This window comes from Prionailurus bengalensis, chromosome C1 (assembly GCF_016509475.1).
Source record: "Prionailurus bengalensis isolate Pbe53 chromosome C1, Fcat_Pben_1.1_paternal_pri, whole genome shotgun sequence".
Lineage (NCBI taxonomy): Eukaryota > Metazoa > Chordata > Mammalia > Carnivora > Felidae > Prionailurus > Prionailurus bengalensis.
The window spans coordinates 187,284,851-187,310,715 of record NC_057345.1 but is presented as its reverse complement, the minus strand read 5'-3'; the positions used below and the strand labels follow the sequence as shown (position 1 = coordinate 187,310,715).

Genomic DNA, 25,865 nt, shown 5'->3' with positions numbered 1-25,865 from the left:
GAAAAGGTGTCTTGAAAGAAAATTTCTTTTAACTGGAATTTCTGTTTTCCCGATGATGCTAATACAGATTAGAACTATGTTCCTTGGAAAAAATAATCCTCTGACTTAGTGCGGGGCTAAGCTGAGTTTTATTCTTTGGCCCTGCAACATCCTCCCCACCCCCTTCCTATGGGAAGATGTCGGCATCCCTGCACGATGCAGAACAACCCTTCTCTTTCAACAATATCAACAGTAGAAACAATCAACTCAGTGGGTTCCCTCTGCATCCTTTTCTTCCGTGCCTTCCTAAGCAACTCTGTACGAGAATTACTGACCTGTGACCCCACGAAGGGACTTTGAAGGTTCCTCGAGTATCGAGATCTTTTTCTCACGAGGGATAAGGACTGGTTTTTCACTGGCAGAATCGGTGGATGAGTTGTCCTTCTCACAGCCATTTATGTGGCCATTTTGTATCTGGGGCGGTGGTGGCTGCAGGGGCCCTGCTTCCGGCCTCTCTGCCTTGTCTTTAGCATCTTTGTTGCCTTGATGCTGCTTAGACTTGCTTCTTTTTCTTTTATTGTTCTAGAATGAGAAACAAATGAGAAGATAATATTATTCAGCTCAGACCCTTTAGATACAAAGTGAACCTAGACATCAAAATGAAGTATGTTATCTTGTTTGCTTTCTGGCCCTTTAGAATGGGCGAAAACACCTACATTTTTATTAACCGCCCACATTAATGTAAGTATCTTCTTTCTCACAGTAAGTTGTGTAAACTTTTACCTCATAAACATAGTGAGCAAATAAAAGTTCCCTTAAAAGGAAAAAAATAGCAGGGAATGGCCTAAAAGTTGAAATATTATTGGAGCAAATTGAAGCCATATATATATATGAACGGTAATGTAGTAAAATCTTGTGAGAACTGCTTTCAAACAACTTGAATTCAGATATTGTGCCACTGGAGAAGAGCTCACATTTCTTAAATTGGTGATGTGGTGGTGGGAGACAAGGGTTCTGATCCTCCGGGGAGGATAGGAGGTTGAGGAGGAGAATCAGTAGGAAAAGGGCAGGCAAGTCCTTGCAAGATGAAGAAGTAGAAGGCAGGTCCCCAAAGTCCAGGTTGGGTCTGCCGAGATAGATACCAATCAACCAGGAGATTCCTGGCATGGCTGCCACTGTCCACGGAGTGCAAGGCAGCCACAGGACACATAATCATCCCCATGAGAATTTAAGCTGGCACAGACAACTGCTATAAAGCCATGCCAAACCGATCTGGGTCCACCTGGATTTGGACTGTGCAGCTGGAATCCTGGACGACCTCTCGGCTATGAGGCGAACAGCATTACATGGTTTCACTTTATTTACTTTGAAATAACACCACCCTGCATTTTAGACCATTAAAATGTTTTTGGACCCCAATTATCACAATATGGCAGGGTTTTACAGTACCTCTCCTAAGATGCCCTAATGGATGATACATAATAATATACAGGAAATTAAGAAGATGTTCCCAATTATGTTGCACGCTTTACTTGACTTTGGTTTTGTACCTTCAGGGTACTCAATGTATTTAACATTCAGGACGGCGCAGACCTTGGCCAAGCAGAACAGATGCCTGACCCATTAGAGCAGACCCTGTCCCACCCACCTGCTGCAGCAGTGAGTGCCAGTGGAACATCAGCCTGGCTTTGTTCTTCAACACATTTGAACAGAAAAAATAAAAAGAAACTGTTTCCTTTTAATTCTCCTCCTCATTCCCTTTCTTTCCCATTGAAACCACAATCATTCCCCCAGTAGTGCTCCTCTGGCTGAGAGAAGCCATTCCTTGGGTGAAGGGAAGGGCTGGCGGCACAGGTTCCCATGCAAGCTGCATGTCTGCTGGGCTGGGGAGACCATTTTCCCACTGAACCTCTAAGGTGGAGGCTCAGTGAGCTGGGTCTGCAGTTGTTCCTCTGCTCCTTTTTTCACATCAGAGAAATCTGATACCCAAACTGCACATCTGAGATTTTTCCACGGACATGTCAATATTGCCTTTCAACCACTTGCAAACCATTTTCAGCTCACACAGAAGTCAGGGAAACCATGAGTAGAGATAAGCAGAGATTGTCAAAAAGGGTGACACACAGGGGTTAAAAAAAAATTTCCCAATTCCTCCTATTCCACAAGAAACTAAAGAGAGAACAGAGGGCAAAGGGTAATTTCAGTAATCTCAGTCATCTCAGGATTTTATGGAAGTAATGCTGCCTTTTGTTTTCTCAAAACCTGTTCTGTGGGCCTGTGATCTTCCCTCATGGGGAAGGGCAGACTGGAGTATTATATTGTGGGATACCCAAAACACAAGGCCTGGCTGGGAAATTATGGGTACGGATGGGGCAGTTCCTTTGAAAACAGAATCAGACTAAAACAGGTTGCAGGCCAAGAACAAGACCGGTGCACTTTGTAGGAGCTAGTGAGCTCCATATATGTACACAAGATTAGGCAGGCATGTTCTGGAGACAGAGTGCCATGTGCACACAGGCGCACCTCACGTGTGCCCAGAAGTCAAACCCTTTGTGACTAGCCAAGAGAGGAAAATAATTCGAAGAGGGCAGAGTAAAATCTCCTTCCCTCTGTTCTCAAAGAGTGGTTTGCCAGGGTTATCAAGAAGGAAGAAAATTGGTCCCTTTCTTACTATGGCTTTAAGGTATTTTTTTGTTCCTTTGTTAAAGATCTAGTTTAGAACTCAGCAAAACAAAACAAAACAAAACAAAAAAAAACAACTCAGGGCAGCTTTGGACAGATTCTTTCAGTTGGAAAAACATGTGAAAATATATTTAGAGCTTTTCAAGTATCTTTAAAACACTCCCTAATTTTTTCCTTTGTGCTACGGAATATGTTCAGGCAAGTTAACGTCTTGAATCCTTTGAATTCTCCGGCTGGGTTCCCCTTAATACTTAAAAAGAAAAACTCTGGGACTTCTAAAGCACACCTGGTGGTTAAAAACACTCCAACAGAAAACAAGGGCATTAGTAGTGAGGGTGGCTGGTAATTGAAGAGAGTCTTGAATTTGCAAGTTTTCTCGGTCTACATACCAACATATTTGAAAGAAGCATAAAATTGGTAACCTTGTTTAAATGGTAACAACCATGGATGTTTTGATTGGAGATGTGATTAATTTACAATCAGTATTAATCTTACCTTCTTTTTTCCTGTCATATTCCATTCTTTTAGAACTTGAACTGCACTGCCTAGACAAAGACAAAGAACCTTCAACACGTATTCACATAATAAAACACCACACAAAATTCATCTCTGTCTTTCCATCCTGGTAGCAATTTTTTTTTTGTGGCTTTTTCATTTGTTTTGATACATCCTACCTTAATAAAAATGCCAGTTTCATTTTTTATTTCCAGACTTTCATTTAATTCACTGCATGATCTTGGTTTTATCAAAGTATTAAGCCCCACTACATGAAGCTTACCTTTTTATCATTATGTTGTCTTAGAGAAAATGAAATATATCTTGAGAATGTTCTGTTAGCTTCATTGCCATAGGTGGAATTAAAATTGTTCTGTTTGATATATGAATCAAAATACCTATAATCTTCCAGACCAAACATGGGATTTTGAATATTATTAACCAAGTGCGTCAAAGCTTTTTGCTTGGCCACTCCTGCTCTTTTTCTGCCCCCACTCATTATGTTTGCAACTTGAACTTGAGCAGCGTGATAAGGAGGGCAGATTATCTGAGGTTGGTTTTGCTCTCGTCACTGTGCATAAGGATGGGATGTGCTCTTTGCGAGGCTTCTACTTTGAAACAAAAGAAATTCATCGACTGACATATTAATCTCAGGTTTTCTCCATGCTATTCACATACATATGTGGCCTTGCACAGACTCAGAGGAAAAGTCTAACCTGATTAAGCTGTAAAATATTTTAAAAGACATGCATACTGTTAGTCAGCTATGATAACTGTTTTCCACGTGGTGTAACGAAGTTCTTCCCTCATTCCAACTGGGCTGGGGGTAATTTCAACAATACGTTATTGGTAATGAGTACATCATTTGTTTTCCTATAAATAGGTAATTCTAAAAGAGTAGCTCTTAAATGTATTCTTTTAACAATTTTAAGCCTTTTCATACAATCTCATTATACTAATAGTTCTGTACAATGAGTGTGTTGGCTAAATAGAGATAAACTTCAGGCCGGTCTTTATAACAAATTTCAAATTAGTAGGGTCCCAATTATTGAGTCCACTGTCACTGTTAGATAAGCAGAAGGCCATATTGCTTTGACAAATGTTTAGACAGGCTAATTATTCCTATCTATTCAAAGTTTCCAATTCAATGCCCCTCTTAGGCTTTCTGAGTTACATGTACTTGAAATAATAGCACTGCACTTAAAAGTAAGTTATAATTCAGACTTTTTATTAACTGAGCTGGTCTTTCTCTCATTTTCCCAGAGAATTAATGTTTCACAGTATTCTCCTTTTGAAGAACTTTAGAAAGTCACTTTTATTAGGCTTTTTTCTTAGCCGATCCAGTGGCTAATAATCATTAGGGTAGTTTTTACTTAGAGCTAAACTTCAGTTTTCTAAATAAAATAAAATTTAAAAGCACCGTTAAATAATGTTCTTTCTAATCAGAGAAAGGAGGTGAGTTGCTTATGGCTTTACAATTATTCCTCTAATTTTCACATTTTGACATAAATTCTATTTGCAATTTGGACAATGAGCTTTTCGAGAGCAATTCTGAAGAAGAAATACTCATGTTCACAGAGAATTTTGAAAGTGTTATTATTAAATTTTAATTATACTGAAACTGCTTGAAGCTTTTGAAGCCACTCAGAAATAGTGCTTTTAATATGCCTCATAAGTGATTCCTAACAAATATTTTTGAACTTCAGTGGTTTTTAAACAAGTTTTCCAACTGGTCCCCAACCAAAGTGATATGAGATTTCTCAGCAATCAATGGGTTTTTTCAATGAGATCTCAACACTGACAACGAGGTGACAATTTCAAGGACAAGCAAGGTGCTCTATTTAAATACAAACGGATTTGATGACAGTCTATCAGTTACTGAGCATCTGTGCATTTCATCAGGGTCACTTTGTAATGAAAACTTTCATGATGGGGAATGTGGGGGCTTCAATCCAAGTGAGGGTGGGGAAGAATGGGGATAATAACCTTTTTCCTGTCCTAAAGCTTTTTTCCATGTGAATGACGTTGGCAAGTGAATCTTGAGAGTTTATCTGCGCCAGTATGTGCAGATTTCCAAAATTTTTTTGAGACAAATTGCACCAAATGCTGCGAATTAGATCAAGATCAGATTTTCTACTATTTTTTTCTTATGACTAAAAACTCTGTATCTGCCCGTCCATGAGACAGAGAGAAACAGAAAGGTTGCTCATTATGGGTCTGCTTGCAGGTCTATTTTGAATGACAATCATTTTTTAAATCAGTTAGGACCCTAAATCTTGAGATTAGTTGAGAGAATTTAGATTTAGAGTGTGGCCTGGTTTCAAGACCTGGCCTGAAATGCAACCATACTTGTAGAACTTTAGGAAAATTATTCCAATCCTAGGAAAATAAGTAAATCAAACCATCCTTAACAAAGAAAGTATAAATAGGATATAACTGAGAAATGTGCTGACAGGTGTTCCCTGACCCGATTTATCAGATTATATTTAGCCAGTCCATATTTACAACATAGAAACTAATACCAGGACAGAACCCATATGGTAACTGAGGACAAGTACGAGACCTCTGTCCATAAGTGGAAATTGTTCAAATAGGAGGGGAGAATTTCCCCATAATATACAGGAAATATAAGGTAGTAGGTTACAAATTTATAAGATAAACATATTCCTAAGACTTTGGATTCTATGATATCACTCGCAATTGCTTGTCTAAAGAAAATTCTGTTTTAGACAGCAAAAAGGATCTAGAGGTAGATGAGCAGAATTGATATTCTGATTAATTAGGCAATCTCAAAATCATAGACTAAGGCTACTAAGGAATAAACCAGTACTGGGGCACCTATGTGGCTCAGTTGGTTAAGCATCTGACTTCAGCTCAGGTCATGATCTCATGGTTCATGAGTTTGAGCCCTACATCGGGCTCTGCTGTCAGCGCTGAGCTAGTTTCTGATCCTCTGTCTCCACCCCCCCCCCCATCTTTTTCTGCCCCTCCCCGGCACAGGGGTGTGAGCATGCTGTCTCGAAAATAAATAAACATTAAAAAAAAAAAAAAGAATAAACCAGTCCTCTCAGACTATGTAAGCATCGAGTTCAAGGACTGCAGCTAAGTACAGCTATGCTGAAGAGTTGAGGAGGCTTTCCAGATCAGGAAGGAAGTGCATTACCCTCCATTCACAAGGACACCATCAAATAAAGGGCATGTTTAATAACAAATTGGAAAGACTGGTGGACAATGGAATTAGCATCATTATAATAGGTGTCTTTCAGAAACTAGGTACAATCTTTTTTTTTACACGAGGGAGAAAAAAATCCCAAATTCTGCTCTTATTGAGTATATGGATGTGTTTTTAAAGCTTAGCATATTTTTATGAGAATTACATTGTCAGTAGCTAACTGACATTCAATGCATTTGAGGAAAAACACAGAACATATAGAATATTTAGTTCTAACAGGTTCAGGGGTCATGTATGCTTACCATCCACGAAGGCTTGAACTGCTTTATCTACATTAAAGTCAAACTGTTGTAGCACCAGCACGATTTCATTATTGCTTTTGTTGGGAACAACTGAGCGAACTGCATAGATCTATGAGGAAAAAGAAAAGAAAAAGAAAGGTAAACACTTTAAATATTGTCCATACTGGATAGACTATAACTGTTAGAAGGCCTTGAAAAGCCAACTAATCTATCTTGCCATCAAGCAGACTCAAGCATTTCAGACCAGCAAAAGTTCATCCTGCTAATCACCTTGATACCCTTTTTATTTATGTATACACGTCCACCAAGAGCTCCTTGTTAGGACTGTGGTAGTAAGTGTGAAAAGCCAATTCTGGTTTTTCACCCTCAACCTATCCCCAAGACTAAGGATGCATACAAGAGGTGTTTGCAGTGAAGACACAGATCGTTTTCTGTCTCAAGCTCTCCTCTACACTGGCTCAGGGGGCATCTTTGGAAAACTTACAGAAATAGCCCCATGCCTCAGCTTCTCTTATCTGCACAGTGCAAGCAGTCATCTCAAAGCTCACACAAGTGTGTTGTAAAACTCCATTAATGCTTACAAAGACATAAAAGTGTGGGGCATTGTACTTTTGAAATGGCAATCTTAGCCATAATACAGAATGTTCCCAAACACATTTCTAAAAATCAAACATTTAAAACATCCTAAAAGTAAATACATATATGAAAGCTAAGGATTTTAATAGGTTAAGCTAAGCTGATAATAAATTTTTAATGACCTATATGTATTTCTTAGTTAAATTTAGCATGTATTCTTTACTAATAGAATTCATTGACCTCTATCTCACAGAACTTGGAATTACTACAGTATGCTCTACTTATCTGAGCAAAACCTAACTCACCCAGCTTTCTATCAAGGGGATTACTGTAGCTGCTACTGATAGATTCTAGAGTCCTCATGGTGCAAAGGTAAGTGGTAGCCATAATGATGATCATGAAAGCACAGCACAATCTTTGTGTGTTTTTATCAATGGTTAAATTATGGCTAATTGAGTTTTAGAGTTACATGCAGTTTACTGTAATCAGATTCATGGACTACAGATTATATGGGTACGATATGTGTAATGTGACTCTCCTAACCAGAACATTTAGTTAAGTATAGTTAAATATAGCCTAGTTCCTAATTATGTCAGAAAATAGGCAGCCTATCTCATATAGATCTGTACATGAGAGTACTTAGATTATAATGAGAAAACAGCACAAGCTGGAAGTACATAACTTACAGAGGTTTGACACTATTGATCAGAAAGCTGGTTTTGAATCTTGACGTTCATAAACATGTGGGTTTAACCAAGGACTCTAATGTAATATATGAATTTGTATGTATGTGTCTCAAGATTCCTTTGCTTTTTTTTTCTATTCTCACCTTTTATAGTTCTTACTTTTTTAGATTCTATATTAAAACACTTATTTCTTCAGATATAGGTTCCTTCTCACCTTTTCTCTTTCCCCTCTCTAAAAATCCACTCAGTGAACATTTTTTGAATGCCTATTGTGTGACAAAGGCACCAAACTTCCTGGAACTTACAGACTAGAGGGGGATGTACGTGTTGATCAAATGATCACATAAATAAATATATATGTATACATTGTGATTAATGCCATTCAATCATATGACAAGGAGACTTGACCTTATATAGGTATGTTAACATCTGAAGGACAAGTGAGAAGAGATGGGTAGGAAGTAAGAGGAAAGACATTTTAGGTAGAGGGAACAGTATGAATGTGGAGTAAGGCACAGAGGGAGGCAGAACTGAGGCTTTTAGAATATAAGCCAGGACCAGTGGTGGGCAGGGACTAAATCATGCACGGCCTACGAGGCCATGCAAAGGCCATGTGAGGATCTCTCAACTATCCTGTCTTTTGTTAAGTTGTACTTTCTTATTCATTCATCATGTTAGAAAGACAGCTTTCTCTCTATCTCTATTATTGTGTAAGTTAAGATGTACAAGGTGTTGATTTGGTACATTTATATACTGAGAAATGATTACCACCATACCATTAGCTAATACCTCCATTCCATTACATAATTACCATTTCTTTTTTGTGGTGAGGACGTTTAGGATCTACCCTCAACAACCTTCAAGTACAGCATATAGCATTATTAGCTATAATCACCATATTGTATGTTAGATCCCCAGAACTTGTTATTCTCATAACTGGAAGTTTGTACTCTTTGACCAATACATCCCCATTTCCCCTTTTTTTTAAAGAGAAGCTGAGAGAAAAACAAGAACAAAAACACCTGCATTTAGCCAGGAAAATCACTAACAATGTGTGTCCAACAACAGATACAATTGGCTTAATAGTTACCAGTGCATTGGAGTTACATATAAACATTACATGTTACCCTTCTAATGTAGTTCTTTTAAATAAAATTCTAACATTTCAAGCTACTATGGTTGGTTAGTGTTATACAAAAATCTTGAGGTGCCTGGGTGGCTCAGTTGGTTAAGAGCCTGACTCTTGATTTCACCTCAGGTCATGATTTCACGGTTTATGGGACCGAGGTCCCCCCTCCCCAGTCAGGCTCTGCACTTACAGCTTGGAGCATGCTTGAGATACTCTCTCTCTCTCTCTCTCTCTCTCTCTCTCTCCCCCCCTCCCTCTCTCTCTCTCTCTGAAAATAAATAAACTTTAAAAAATAAAAATAAAAATAAATAAAATTTCTGAGGCACCTGGGTGGCTCAGTTGGTTAAGCATCCGACATCGGCTCAGATCATGATCTCACAGTTTGTAGGTTTGAGCCCGCAGCAGGCTCTGTGCTGACAACTCAGAGCCTGGAGCCTGCTTCAGATTCTGTGTCTCCCTCTCTCTCTTCCCCCCACTCTTGTGCTGTCGCTGTCTCTCTCTCTCTCTCTCTCTCTCTCTTCTCTCTCTCTCAAAATTAAACATTAACAAAACCTTAAAAATTACATTATTATTTTATCAGCCATACCCTTCTAAATAATGCAATGATTAGTTATTAATTACATTAACTGCATTATAATTACATTAGACCAAAGATTTCTTTTTTAAAAATATAGTTTATTGTCAAATTGGTTTCCATACAACACCCAGTGCTCATCCCAACAAGTGTCCTCCTCCTTGCCCATCACCCACTTTCCTCTCTTCCCCACTCTCCATGTAGTTTGTTCTCAGTCCTTAGGAGTCTCTTATGGTTTGCCTCCCTCCCTCTCTGTAACTTTTTTTTCCCCCATGTAGACCAAAGTTTTCGATCCACCTGCACAGTTGTGTGATCAGTAAAGACCCAGAATTATGGAACAAACATAAAATAACTGTTCTCCCTGCTTCCAGTCTCTCCTCTGCAAAACATATTTTACTATATTAAAGTAAAACATAATATATAAACCACAGCATATAGGGACAGTTTCTTTTTAGACGTTTATACAACACTTGCCTATTCCTCTTTAAAAGGAAAAAAAAAATAAAACCACGGTCAGATACAGAAAACATCTATCCTTGTCATTTTATATATTCTAGCTCCGAACATATCCTAAGAAAATTGTCAATAACTGAGTTCTGATACTAAATCTAACTATGAATATTGCACACAATTCTCAGAGGAAGATACTTAAGATAGGAATGTCAAGTTTTAAAGAAATGGGAAAAAAGAATCTCTGCCTATTCTTAGGTATTCCATAGTAATGTTGAATTCTAGTTGTATTTCTGGGCCAAGCTCTGTGTCTGCTTTAATCCCAGGGCTTGGCTAATGTGAAGGGAGTATTGTTTTTCCACCCTCTTATTTATAAATGCACTACGTCTACTTTCCAATGAAAATGTCTTTGAGAAAGATGGAGAAATTCTGCGTGCTTATACGTGCACATAAAAATACAGGAACCTCACAGGGTCCCTATTCATGACGCAGCAGAGTTATAAAGGGTCTAAGCATTTAAATCTAAAAAAGATCTCATTATGATGTAGCTTTAAAAATAAGGAGTGGATGACAAAGGCAGTGTTATAGTGAGGTTGTACTGAAAGGCTGCCTTTGCATTTGGAAATGAAGCTCCTGGAGGAATGGATCAATCAATGCGTGACTAATGGTAGTTTGCATACGGGGAACTCATAAAATTCACGCCTGCAGTGACTGTTTCGCAGAGGCTGTTTCTGGGGCTGCTTCAGACATACAGCCTTTACTCCACTGCCACAGCCCAAGCTGGTGTGCCTGCTGCTGCAGCTTCACGTCGAAGCCCACTGTTTGAAGCTGCACTTGACTGCATCCCTCCAGGGTTCTCACGCTACGAGCAGAGCGGTCCAGGAGGGGTGGAGCAGGCGGCAGTGCAGGCTGCTGGGCGACCGTCGGGACCTCTAGGTAGCGGTTCATTTAGCAACAGCTTTACCTTTCTCAAATCGTTCCCTTGTTTGGCTTCTACTAATTTAAATCTGGTTTGGCAAATTCAGTTTGCAATTGAGAAATCCGCCTTTTGCATCTCAGAAGTTGTTTTGATTTTACCTTCAGCGGTTTAATCTCTCCTGCCTTCCTCTCTCTGGGGCTTTCTATCTGGCCGGGCAGGCTTTGCCCCATTCTGCCTCAGGCCCGCCCTGCTGGCGTTTCGCCTGCGCTGAGCAGCCAGGCAGAGTGGCTTTCACAGACGCTGCTCAGTTTCAGTTTCCCACATTAACCTCCCTCCCCTGGACTGGCGCTGTCTGCTTTAAGAGCAGTTAGCAGATTTCCTCATTCACACTGTGCATTTTTTGAACCTGTCTGTGATGACTCCTTAGAAATTCTTCTTGGCTTACTGATGAGTCACTTAGACTGTGACCGAGTTTCAAAAACGGTTCTCTGACCAAAGTTTTCAATCCACCTACACAGCTGTGTGATCAGTAGAGACCCAGTATTATCAAATAAACATAAAATAACTGCTCTCTCTGCTTCCGGCGTCTCCTCTGCAAATTCATTCCGAGGTTCCTGCCAGACTGCATTTCCTAAAGTATAATCATGGCCATTCTACTCCCTTTCTTGAGAAGAAAGCTAAATCTCTACAATTGAGCATTCATGGCCATCAGCAGCTCCAGCCTGCCCTTCCCAACGCCCCTCACACTCTGCCCAGTGTTGGCTCCCCACCCCCACCCCTGTGAGCTTTGTCCTTGACAGGAGAGGTGTCTGCTTGTCCGAATCTTAGAGTCCAGCTGAAGTGCCACGTATTCCGTGGGGTCCTTCTCCACTAGCCCTGCCAGAAGTCACCCTGCCTCCTTACAATTCCCACAGCTCTTATCAGCAGGTATCTCTTTACACTTAGCGCCTTCTACCCTACATGCTGAGTGTGTACGTGCCGTGCTTACTAGATGGTAAGCGGCATGAGGGCAAGAGTCCTCCGCTCAGACACCTCTGCATAGTCAACATGCCCACCCCGCCTGACTGATCATGTGCATGTGTAGGTATTTAACAACTATTTGCTGAGTGAGACCATGCCAACTTGTAGCTGTATCTAGCTGCTGTTTGGGGTCAAAGGCCTATTCTGCGAGCAGGTTTGGGCCATCCTATCACTCTGCGTTTGCCATCCACAATAATATGGGTGTGGAGGTCAGGTGACTGTGATGTGACCTAAACATTATATGGGTAGAAGAATGTGTATATATCCTCTAAATTTCAATAACAGAGATGGGAGGAATATTTATGAGATCTGATCATGTTAGGTACCGTATTTTGTGAAATTTTAAAAATATAAAATAGCATAGTAAGTGCCTATCATTCCAAAGGTCAGCCCAGCAGACAGATGTTGGTTGAGCCCCCACTAAGTGACAGGCACAGAGAACACAGAGGGGAACAGATACAGTTCCTGCCCTGAAGGGGACAGTGGAGCAGTGGAGCCAGAACTGTTTGCACCTGAAAGTGTATAGTAACCCTGTGCTGTCTTTATGAACAAGGTACTGTGGTACTCCAGAGAAAGAGCCAGTAAAGTTTGCCTGGAGAAGGCAGATTACAGAGGAGACAGCTAAATGTCTTAGGAGCTTTGAATTGAAACCAACCTATATTCTAATCTTGGCCCTGCTCCATCCTAGCTCTAGGACTCTGGATGAACTGTTTAAACTGTCAAAACTTGGTTTTGCAGCAGTAAAATTAGGATATGACCTGCTAGAGTCTCAGTAAAAATGAAAAGAGATGATGCATGTTAAGTGTTGGATATAGAATTTGGCACATATTAGCTGCTCAATAAATTTTAAAAAGAAAAGGGTTGGCACATTTACACTGGGCCATGAAGGAGAAGGGTCCCTCTAGGTGTAAAAGTCGGCACGTCTTTGAAATGGACAGAATATGTGGCTAGGGTGCTGGTGAAAATTTATTTGTATACCTCTCTCCTTAAGAACCTTCCTGTACAGCCTCACTGAGCAGTCAGCAGACCCGAGGCTCTCCCTCACCTGCAAGCTGATGTACCATAAGGAAGCCCATCACTGCTTCCCCTCTTCTGGCCTGCTCATTCTTTATTTACTCACCAAATGCTTTCTGTGATCAAGTACCATACTAGTGGCTGGATATAGCACTAACGAAACAGATACTGTCATTACAAACCCATAGAGGAAAAGAGCAGTGAATATATAAATTTAAAATGTGTATTACTGCAACTCACACTGAGTGATATGTAGGAAGCAATCAGAATGTAGTGACAAAGATCACTGAGGTCAGGAAGTAACCTGGCAGAAAAGCCAAGTGGGCTAATCAGAGTCTCTGTCTTGGGAGTCTGGACTTTTTCATACAAAGGGAGAGAAGAAAATAGGGATGAAGAGGGGCTGTTCTGGAGCTGCCTCACTTCCTGCCTTGCCTGCTTCTTTAGCTCTTCTTGAAGTCCCATAAGACCCTACCCCAGACCTTTATAATAACTTCTTTTACATGCACTAGTTTGAGAGGGTTTCATTTTCTACAATAAGCAGCAAGTGCTAGACACAACACTAGCAGCCAGGGCTGGAAATAAAAATAATAAAGCCAAATAATCAATTCAATTGGCAAAAGGGAGAAACAGACGACTTTACAGGTAAATCCAGTTAGAATGTGAAGGACAGAACGGAGAAGGCCCATGAGCCTTGTTCACATACCTCTTCTAGCAACTTGTGTTGGCATAATTACTTATGTGACTATTTGTCCCACTGGGACATGAGCCCCTGAGTGAGAGAGATCACATTTACATATCTACTGGGTCTAGAACAATGGGTGGCATCAGAAGATGATCGATGAATGTACAACTGAATGAACTAAAGGAAGTAGGAAGCCTAGTAATACGGCCACTGAAATATTACAGTTTTATTTGTCCATTTTCCCCCTAGTGCATTTCTGAAATTCAGTGTAAAGTATTACAGGATTAAAAAGTATTCCAGCCCAAAGTGAACGGCGTGCCTCCTAGGTACCAGGAGGATGGTATATGGCTGTATACCATGTATGTGGTGTACATGGCTGGTCCTAGCCCTGAGGAGCCTGCAGTGTTGTCGCTCCATCCCACCCCCTACCCTAAGGACAGCAGTCAAACAGCCAGCAACCTCCTTTGCACACCAGTGAGAACCAGAGTTATTTATGGGTTTGCCATTCTTGCAACTTTGAAAGGAATTTTATAATCAGCTTTGGTCACATTTCTCAAATGCTGAGCTGTTCAGAGATGCCTTAAACACAGCTCATCTGTGTATGTTTTGCTTCACTTGCTGGACCACTAATATCCACACACTAATGAAGGCAGTTCTCTCAAGAATCTTCTTGAGGAAGAAAATACTCTTTGTAGACCAGTATCCCGGCATCATGGATAATGCTATAATTTAATTGCCTTTTCTAACATCTACTTTCTGCCAGCGGGAAAAAAAAATATGCATGAGGTGTTGTCATGTTCTACTTGGCTGACTTTTTGGGAATTAACACCAGGGGTACAAATCAAAATTAACTTTTTTTTTTTCTTTTTGGCAGGAAACCAGGATTAGAAGGAATAATGAAGATTTGAAGGTGGAAAAAAATGAGATGTGCCTTCTCAAACTTTAAAGTACATTCACATCATCTAGGAATCTGATCAGAATGCAGAATCTGATTCAGATGCTTGGGGTGGAGCCCAAAATTCTGCATTTCTAATAAGCTCCCAGGGGATATACATGCTGCTTGTCCGCAGATGTGGTTGGCATAATAATGGCCCCCAAAGACATATATGCCCCCAGTCCCCTGGAACCTATGAATATGTTAGGTTACACACAAATTAAGATTGCATAGAATTAAGGTTGTTAGCTGACTTTGAAATGGGGAGATTATCCCGGATTATCTCAGTGGGCCCACTATAACCACAGCATCTTTCTAAGTGGAAGGAGGAAGAAAGTCAATGTCGGAGTATGCAATGTGGGAAAGACCTGACCAGCCACTGCTAAGTCCGAAGATGAAAGGGGGCCATGACCAAGGAGTGCAGGCAGCTTCCAGAAGCTGGAAAAGGAAAGAAAACAAATTCTGCACCTACAGCCTCCAGAGAGGAACAAGCCCTTGCCAACATCTTGATTCTAGCCCAATAAGAACCATCTGGATTTGCAATTCCATCAATGTAAGATAATCAATTCATGTTATTTAAAGCTACTAAATTTGTGGTGATTTGCTACAACAAAGGGAAACTAGTACAATGGGCCACAATTTGAGGAGTGAAGGTCTACACCGTTCTTCTTCTTAAAATGGAGATGTCTTTCCCTTGCTCACCAACTAATCTCTTTTAAAAAAAATACACCATCCTGTTCCCCCATCACACACACATATTTTGAGGGAATTCTAACTATTCATTCAAGCCAGATTTTGTGAGGTAAAGTGACATGAATCTGACACAATCTTTGCCTCCAGGAACTGACAAAACAGTGGGAAAATAAGGCAAAATCATAAATAACAACTAGTTCAAGGATCATTTTGACAAAGAAATCATCTGATTTCACGTGTTCTCTCTCCTCTCCTTCACTACCCCCAACAGGTTCCCTTTGCTTTTCACCTGGACTCTGGAAAAAGCTTTCTGATTGGATTCTCTGGCTTGCTTTCTCCTCTCTCCAATCCATCTTAAAACAATCACTGTACAATTAATCTCCCCAAAATGGTTGAGTGTGCTAATCTGACCAAGGGAAGGAGCCAGCAATGAGAAAGGATTTGAGCAGAGGAAAGACAGGAGGTGAATTCTGAAACAAAGTCCTGGAGGAAATGAAGGAAAACGGTATCAAAATCCATGTGGAAAAACAAGGTTTGGAAAGGAGTGGAGATTCTTCTCTCTCATTCTCAAATTCTAAGAAAGTGAAGATATAATGGAAATTTGAGATCGTGAAGAGGAAAATGTAAGGAGACTATTTCCTAAGTGAGAGTGTTAGAGCTTGCTTCAGGGCTTAAAAAGTGGGAACAGGCTTAGAGCTGCCTTATGGGAAGGTGATGGGAGTGGCCTCTATACATGGAAGAATGCTGAGCAGGAGTGAGCAACCACGAATGTTGGATAGTGCAGATTTGTCATGATTTTCCCTAGACCGTTCAGTAAGCCCAGAGCAGAGAAAAGGAATGATTCAAGGTTATAAACTCTAAGGAACACACTAGGACATCCTAGAGCTCAGGGATATGGGGCATGAGAATCATAAATGTAGCCGATCAAGGCATCTGTGGTCTATGAAGAGGGATGATGGACTGGGAGTAGGGAGAGGCTGAGGGATGAAAGATCCTGTTGAGAACCCAGAGCAGATGTCAAAGAGAGCAAGAGGCTGAGAAAGGTCATTATAAAAAGGATGTGGCCAGAGAGAGGATGTTAGATACTTCCAGTCCGTGGTCCTCGTCTTCCAGAGTGTAAATATAATCCTTTTCCTAAAGACCAGCCCTTCACTTTTTTCAAGGAACCAAAAGTATGCCCCAGAATTCCATCTGTTACGGAGTAAATGTATGTTCTTCAGCAGTTTTTTTTTTTAAATCAGCTGTGCTTCCCAAGCTTTTACCACATTGGCCAAGCTCCTCTAAGTGTATCTGACTGAAATGTGCTTCTATAAAAGAAGCTTATTGTTCCTGAAGTGGTTGGATCTGAGCAGAGGACTGTGGGACCTGCACCTGTCCTGGTTGGGCTCCATTTATCCATTAAAGGAATCTAAGATGGCACTAACACTTTTAGGAGCCACACCAATTACTGGCTGAGATGGAGCTTACTTTGCTGCTAACACACCCTAGGTTGTTTCTGTGACCAGTGTCCCCTGTTCCGTACTTGTGCACCAACTAGAATGCAAGTGTAGGATTTTGCATTCACCTTTGTTAAATTTCAATCTGTAAATTCTGACCTATCCCTCAAGCCAGCTGTTAGCCTTTAGAACCTTGCTTTCGCCACCAAAATCAGGGAGTGCATTAGCCATTCCTTCTGACCTTGCATCATTTTTTAAATTAGTTGAGATCTTGTATATCTTATCCAAATTGATTTGAATTCGGATGGGCCAGAGCCAAGTACAGAAGCCAGAGTATTACTACAAGAACTTCCTTCGGAGCTAATATTTACCTCCTAATCCATGTTCATTTGTTTATTCATTCAGTAAGTCACAATGTACAGACTATGCTAAAAGCTGGACTGTAGGTGGTGACAGATAACACTCCTTGACCAGCTTTGGAGTTTATAGTGTAGGAAGGCAGATGGTTGATGAATGCTACAGAAGGGGAAATAAAGATGCTTTGGGTGCTGATAACAGGAGAACCTATCCCTAGAGTCAGGGAAACCCCCACCTGAGAACTGAGGATGAAGGGTGATTACGACCCAGAGGGGTCGGGGGGAAGAGATAGGAGTGTTCCAAGAAAAGCACACAACATCTGTTAATGGACAGGACAGAGTGACTAGGAGCACGTTCAAAGCAATGATGGTCCAGGATTGTGGGAGCATTAAAGGTTCAAAGGAAGGGGATTTTGGATGAAGCTGGATTGAAAGGCATGGGGCAAAGATGTGCAGGGCCCTGCAGGCCATCTTCTAATTTTGAGCCTTATTCTGAGGGCAAGCCATCGAACAGTTTTACTCAGAAGAGGAGAGTGGTATTTGCATATTCGAGAAGGTCACTGTGGTCTCTATGTGGATTAGCAGGAGGAGGTCAAGTGGATGGCAGGATTCTAATGCAGTGTCCAGGGAACAGAAAATAGACAAAGATGGGGCAGTTTAAAGAATGACTCACTTACAAATTAGTTGGGAGGAAGTGACTGATTTGTATGTAAGGAGATGCGAAGAACGAGGAGGACAAAGGAATATGGATGACCCAGGTTTCTGACTTGAACATTTATGTGGATAGCGGTGTCATCTGAGAGATGAGGAGCCATGGTAGAGATGGAGCACTATTCTTGAGGTATCTACATATCCAGATACTTAGAGAGCAGCTGGACCTCTGAATCTGCAGCTCCAAGGAAGAACTGAGCCAAGAAAACAGATTTGGGCACTGTCAGCATCAAATATTGGTTCTCAGCCCTGACTGCAAACTGAAATTACCTGGTGAATTTTAAAAATATTCCTACACCCAGGCCCCATCTCCAACAATTAAATCTGGGCCTGGTCATTGATTATTTTTTTGTTTTCTTAGTGATTTTAATGTCTATCCAGACTCTGAGAACCATGAATGAGAGATATGGGAAGTCATAGATAGGGTGGGGCAGTGTGGAAGAAAAAGAAAGTGGCATGGGACAGACCTCCTTTTAGGTATAACTGCTCACCTACCAACTCATTTACCTGAATGCACTATCTAGCCGCACACACCTCCATTATTTATGCAACATTATAACTTCAAAAATATCAGTTCTAGTTTAGGACAGTTTTACTTTTAGAGAGGGCATTCCAGTTATCTACTGCTTCATAAAAAGTCACCCCAAAACTTTGTGGTTTAAAAACAGCAACCTGTAATTTTTCAACATTTTTGTGGGTCACGAATCTGGGAGGAGTTCAGCTGAGTGGGTCCGGCTTGGGGTCTCGTGTATGTAGATGGAGGAGCTAGTAGAGTCAGGCAGAGGAATGCAGGTACAGGTGGGGTCTGGCTGGGCATCTCTCTGTATTTATGTATCTCAGCAATTCTCCGTGTGGCCTCTCCTTGTGGGCTAGTCTGGGCTTCCCCACGGCATGGTGGGCTTAGAACAGTTAGATTGTTTCTACGGCAGCCCAGGGGACCAGCACGGGTGTCCCAACTAGTAAAAAAAAAAAAAAAAAAAGCTGAACCACCTAGCTTCAGAAGTCACATAGTGTTACCTCCTTTTTACTGTCCTGGTCAGCTAGTTCCAAAAACCTACCTAATTTTAAGGGGAGGGGCACAGACCCCACTTCTCAATGGGAGAAATATTGTTATAGCTATTGGAGAATACAATCTACTCAAAAGGTTGAAAACAACAGCCACCACCCAGATTTCTTTCCATCAATTCTAGATCTATACCTTGCAAAGTCACTGTACATTTGAGGGAAGAAAAAGCAAATTAATTTAACTGTTGTTATAATACTAAATGAAAATTGGTATCTTAAAGTTATACAACTTCTCTAATTTCTAGAAATAACCTGATGACTTGTAGACCAAGAGATACTCACATGGACTTTTCTCCCATCTAAAGAAATAGTCAAATTAAAATCAGATAACCAAATGTCTTAAATCTTTTAATTTAGTCCATGATAAATTTTTCATTGTAGAATTCTGACCTTTAATCTGGCACTTGTAGGTTTAAAAAATATGTATCAAATGGCTGCTATTAGCAGCACTGGCCCCTGTAATCCACATGGAGACAAGGAATGAGCTTCATACACATTTCATTTTATCCATTTAGCTAGCATGGATTCAGTGTCTCCCTGCATGTTTACTGTACTTGTGCTTGATCCCTCATATTTTCCCAGAACTGCCAGTTAGATTTGCACAAAACTTAGGGCAGGGTGAGCCCCTGAGCCCACTGGAAGCCTGTTTTCAGCCAGCCTGTTACACCCACACCGTGTTAGGACTTGGGTAAATATTCTGTCTAGTTATTTTCTCTGATGAATTCCACATTTGGACTTATTAGTGAGGACACAAAAAAAGGGGGGCAATGTTATTTTTACAGGGAATTTTGGTTTTGAGATTTTAATCAGAATAGAAAAGTAAGGTGCTTTTAATTGATCTTCTGCTTCTAATTTAGAATATTCAGTAAAAATCATTCCTCCCTTTCTTTGGAATTTAAGCTCTCCACTTTGGGGGAAAAAGGTAATTAATGAAGTCTACTTTCCCCATGGATTTTTTTCCCTCTGCTCATTCACAGAACTTTTCAGATAAAGAGTACCACGGAGATATAAGTCACTATTACCAGTTAATCAATACCAGAATGAAAAAGTTAATGACCCATTAGTCAATACCAGAATAGAGGAGTTAAATTAATCTCTAAATTATATCAACTTTGGATATTTCTTCATTGTGGCATGAAGTAAGGAGACTATCTGAACGCCACAGAAACCAGGAACACTCACTTTGGGGGAAGTGTACTTGTTCACCTACATACTATGTTTTAATTCCAATGGGTTTGACCAAGTCAAAACACACAGGCTGGTTTCAACATCAGTAAAAATTATCACCTGACTGATTAGATTCTGTTTTCCCCATAATTTAATGAGTTTCACTTGCTTTTCCTCTAAAAGCGGTAGAAAGTTAAAACTTGTTTGCACATTCAGCCTTAGTTGAAGAGCTGAAATTACAATCTCAGCCAATAAAAAAGCCAAACGGGAACAAATGTCCACTGATGGATAAGTGGATAAAGAAATGTGGTATGTACTGCAATGGAATAGTAGTAGCCTTAAAAAAGAAGGAAATCCTCTCATATGTGACAACAGGGAAGAATTTTGCGGACACTATGCTGAGGGAAATAAGTCAGACACATGACGAATATGGCATGACTCCACCATATGACGTATCTAAACAGTCAAACTCCTATAGAAGCAGAGAGTAACAACAAGGGTGGCCAGAGTCTGGGGGAAAAGAAAATGAGAAGTTGCTGTCAACAGGTATAAAGTTTCAGTTATGCAAGACGATTAAGTTCGAGGGATGTGCTGTGTGACACTGTGTCTACAGTCAACAATAACACATTGTATGCTTAAAGAGAGTAGATCTCATGTGAAGTGTTCTTACCACAATAAGAGAAACACTGTTAACTTTAAGTTACATAACTGATCCCCATCATCATTTCAATACATTTTTACTGGTAATTATCTTCAAGGATTGAGAAGCAGAGTTCTGAAGGGTCTGTAGACAGTGTGACATTAGAAATGCCCTACTAGTGAACAACAAATGGAACATAGGGCTGGTTTAATCAAATTCCTTTATTTTACAAGAAAGCAGGTACAGAGACGTTATGTCCCACTTTTGAATTGAGGCAGCTAATTTGTATCACAGCTAAGACTGCCTCCATGGTCTCTGATCCACAAGACAGTCCCCTTTTCCAGTCTTATAAGACACCTATAAGGTGGGAAGGACCATGAATTCACCCAACGTTAGAGTTGGAGAGGGTTTTGGAAATCCTCTACATGAATTCTCTCATTTGGCAGATAAAGAAACTGAAGTCCAGAGAGGTTACACAGTCTACCAAAGGACACACAGTTTTTTCAGTAGAATGAACATGTTAGAAATAGACTACATTTTTAATAGAAAATGGGACCCACAAATCATCATTGGTCCAAGAAGTTAAGAACCCCTATACTAGTGGCAATATGGCTCAGCTTGCTAAGGGAAGGAGGATTCTGGAGTTTGCATTTTAATTTACTAATTAACAATGGTTCTCAAACTTTCTATTAATTCTTTTCAATGAACATATAAATCTCATGCTTTTCCTATACGATTGAATTTCAAAATAGGTATTTCAATTTCATTTTTTACTATAAATGTTTGCTATATGCTCAAATATTGTGGTACCATGGAAATCTCTCTCTGCGGGAAGCGGAGCTGAACCCAAGCCACGCTCCGCACAGGATGCTCCCAGCCAGTGACTGTGATGGTACATGGTGGTGGAAGATCATTCCCAAAGGATACAGGACCCTTCCAGCCGACAGCTTTGGCCTCAGGACTCCCCTTCCGCGGAAACATCCTTCAAACCACACTCCAAGCTCAGACTCTTCCTACCCGACTTTCCCTTCATCTCTCTCTTCTTTCAAAGACACCAGACCTGCACGCAGTGTGTAGACTCTCTCTGCTTGCTCATGCTTCCTCTCTCTTTTTATAAGCACTCCCTCCCTTCTCCTACCTCTAAGAAATCTCTTGCTCCTCTAATCATCTGGCATCTACCTCTTGGAGGACTCAAACAAACACAAACAGGCTTTTTCTAATTACTCCTGTCTTTCCCCACTGACATTCTAATGCTTGCCCCAAACCAGGGAGACATCGTCCACTCTTTCCTCCCTTCTTCCTCATGGCTGAGGACCTCCATTACAGAATCTTGGCTCAGTTATTTAGCTCTATATTGGTTAACAAATATTTTAGGGGCATAAAGTCTATGATACTGCTATTACAGGAGTCATTGGGTACACAACTAAATTAAAAGTCCATTTGTGTTTATAAGGAGCATGTAATCAAGTTGTAGAGAAATGATGTACAGAGAAAGAGAAGCTTTAATAATAACGCAAGCAGCACACTTTTAAGTGCTGAATCTATCTAATCTCATCTAATCTAACGTATCTGGATAGATTTTTAGTGCTCAAGGTCAGAAGAGAGAAAACCATTGTAGCCTTGTCATTTTTAAAAAAATCTGTACCAACTGGATAATTTAATATGAAGGATCATTGTGAGAAACAGCTAGAGTATTGGTGAAGCGCCCATAAATTCCAAGAGATTGCCAACAGAGGTAACTTCTTCCCTGCTGCCCAAAGTCTTAATTTTTGGTATGTTCTTGTATATTTTAGCATTAACCATCTCTGTTTACATATACCTCTCAGCCATAGTGCAAAAGGGGTTCCTTTTCTAGCAAAAGGCTGGAAGCAGGGGGGCAGGAGAAGCCGAACAGAAACACTGTGAATTCCAATCATGTAACCTAGAAAAAGCAATGTGATGCTAATCCTGCAATAGTAAATTTCTTCTTATCCCCTGAAACTGATGCTGACATTTCCATTTATTCATTCAGTTCCTTTAGACTCCCTGTCAAATCTCTTCTAGTTGCCAAGCAACAATAACAGCAGTTCTGTACATAAGCATTAGGCAATAACTATTGTCAATGTTTCTCCTTCCTTTGAAAGGGAAATTTAATGACCCTTTCCTATGAGAAAATGATGACAAGAACCTGTCTGTGGTGAAACTTCGAAGCTGTTTGTGTGGTTTGTGTTTTTGCTGTTCAAATTCAAGGACTGGGCTCAACTGATTTAAACACTCCTACAAAATTATGAAATTAAGATTTGCCTCAAAGCTTGCGTGATTTGGTCTTTAAAAACAACTGTGTATCATACACCTGAAACTAATATAATACTGTATGTTAACTACACTGGAATTAAAAAAAAACAAACACAACAGTGTATCATTAAAACTATTCCACATCCTATGAAATGAGTTCTCTGTTAAATGAAGTTAATATTTCACAGATGCTCTGATCCTGCTAAAATTTCTTTAATCAAATGCTTGGGTTTTTCTGATCATACTCCACTCCACATAAAGCCTTGAACTATATTTTAGTACTTTGTGAAAACACAGATCAAGATAGTTACAGGGAAAAAAAAAGATAAAATGAGACATCTGCCCATCTGTTGAGGACAGACTCTAGGACACACAGTCTACCTCAGTCATCTGTAGAAATGTTGAGATGACACCTCTCTGTCCCCACAGTGACTAGAGGCTCTTCTATTCTTCCTTCTTCATTTTAATGACTCTCTATGATTACTGTTTACAACCCAATTTACCTCTATAACTTTACCAGCTCTAAAAGCTATTTACAATAAGTGGTATATCCCAACAAGTATATTCTAGACTAAGCTATTCCCCATTTCCATATCATTCTGTTTTCTAGCCTCACTTATTTTTTGTGAAGCTTAGCAATAGCTATAAAAGTTTGAAAAAGTCAAGTCCAGTTTTATGTTATTTTTCTCATTTGGGATTTTTATTTATTTAATTTTTTCTAATCTCAATTCTATGTGAGTTTATATTTTGAGTTCCAGACAAAAATGCTAATTAGAGCTCCTCTTCCATTTTTTAAGTTGTAAAATAAACAGATGAACTCCCCAAGATCTTTTATAGTTTACATGATTCAGAGCTCATAAAGCTCAATTTGTATTTGCTGACTTTGTTAAGTGGTATTATTACCATGTCCAATCTACAGATTAGGAAACTGAGGCCCAGAAAAGTTAGGTGACTTGCTCCAGACTGCTCAGTTAGTAACTGGGGGGCTAATAATCTCTGCCTCTGTCTCCAAACTCCACAACCTTACCTCACTCGAGATCACTTCCCAAGCATACATGGTTCCCTAAAGTTGCATAGGGATCACTCTTTGTTGGAATTAGATATCAGTTCATAACTGGAAAGTCAGCAAATATTTTGTAACCCCATTTTACAAGCAAGGATCCCCTCTGCTTTCCATCACCAAATTGTACTGCAGAATTGTATTCTATTTAAACTGATTTATAATAATGCATGAAAATATCTGACTAAAAAGTTTGCCTATGTCAGTTCTAATAATTTTTCTTAGTTGACAATTACATATAAAATTTTATATGTCAATTTAGCTTGATAATCTAGTGTTTTGTAGGAGAAATAATATAATAGTAACAACTGAGCCCTATATCCTTAACTCATCCATGAGTTTCTAGTGTTGAACTTTCTAAAAAATATGTCATTTAGAAAAGAGTTGTAAAAAGTGACTATATCCCAAATAATAAGTTCCCTGATTCGTGTAAAGATTTTGTTCTGGGTATCTGTCCTTAACAAAGTGAGATATGGGGATTGTTTTTTTCTTCCTTTGGGTTCTTGGGTTCTTCTTTTTTTGTTATTTCTTTTTTTTTCTTTTTTTGGTACATCAGGATAGGACGAGTTTTACTCACCAAAGGACCTCATTTGTTATGAGGACACCTTCCTGAAGCCACCTGTATTTGACAACCATCTTATGAAGATGCTGCTTTTTTGCAGAACTACAGGTAGTCAGTCAACCGAAGCAACCCTACTTTCTGTTTTTAGAAGCAATTTAAAACTTGCTTTATTTAATAGCAAAGAGAGTACTAACATAAGATGACAATTCCATTAGCCTATATTTCAGTTTTCAAGAAGGCCTGAGATTTTGCAAAATATCATGAATGGGAAATGTAGTCTCTAAAGAACTTAACCATTCAAGTAGGCATTGTTCATTCATTCATTAGTCATTCATTTGTTTAACTGTATTTGGGGGTCAACTCTGTGTCAAATCCAAGAATATGAAGATAAGAGGGGCCCAATCCCTGCCCCCAAGGAGCACATAGTCTCATGGCGAGAAGACAGAGCTAACCATTGCAATCTGCATAGTGGTTTTGGAGCAGAATGCAGAGAGCCCTGCTGAAGCTAAAAGGAGAAGGGCAAAGAATTCAGGTAGGGCAGAAGGAAAGAGAGAGGAGATATTCCTCTGAAAGGGCTCCTGAAATGGAAGTGAATGAGGGCCAGGTGTCTGAGGAGGAGATGGAAACGACTTTTGCTAAGGCGTACAGGCAAGGAACATTGGAGGTCAGGATGGTGGCAGTGAAGGGGGTCTGTGGGGAAGTGCCAATAAGTAAGGTGCAAAAGAAGACAGGGTCAGATCTCAGAGGATGTACGTCACACTAAGGAGACTGAACTTTGATGGGAACGCAAGCTGGTGCAGCCACTCTGGAAAACAGTATGAGGTTCCTCAAAAAACTAAAAAGAGAACTACCCTATGACCCAACAATTGCACTACTAGGTATTTATCCAAGGGATACAGGCGTGCTGTCTCTAAGGGACATGTGTACCCCAACGTTTATAGCAGCACTATCAACAATAGCCAAAGTATGGAAAGAGCCCAAATGTCCATCAACGGATGAATGGATAAAGAAGATGTGGTATATATATACAATGGAGTATGACTTGGCATTCAAAAAGAATGAAATCTTGCCATTTGCAACTACGTGGATGGAACTAGAAGGTATTATGCTAAGTGAAATTAGCCAGAGGACAAAAATCATATGACTTCACTCATATGAGGACTTTAAGAGACAAAACACATGAACATAAGGGAAGGGAAACAAAAATAATATAAAAACAAGGAGAGGGACAAAACAGAAGAGACTCATAAATATGGAGAACAAACTGAGGCTTGCTGGAGGGGTTGT

The 25,865-nt window shown here is 40.0% G+C and overlaps 1 protein-coding gene across 6 annotated transcripts in view; it reads right to left on the bottom strand.

Moving 5' to 3' along the window:
- SPATS2L (spermatogenesis associated serine rich 2 like) overlaps window positions 1-25,865 on the bottom strand; it is a 172,895-nt gene that overhangs the window by 53,644 nt on the left and 93,386 nt on the right. For all 6 annotated transcript variants that reach the window (XM_043577430.1, XM_043577426.1, XM_043577431.1 and 3 more), the window contains 3 exons: window positions 6,631-6,739; window positions 3,157-3,206; window positions 315-561 (listed from right to left, as the gene is read on the bottom strand). In XM_043577430.1, coding sequence (XP_043433365.1) covers window positions 315-561; window positions 3,157-3,206; window positions 6,631-6,739 — 406 coding nt within the window. The remainder of the gene's footprint in view (window positions 1-314; window positions 562-3,156; window positions 3,207-6,630; window positions 6,740-25,865) is intronic.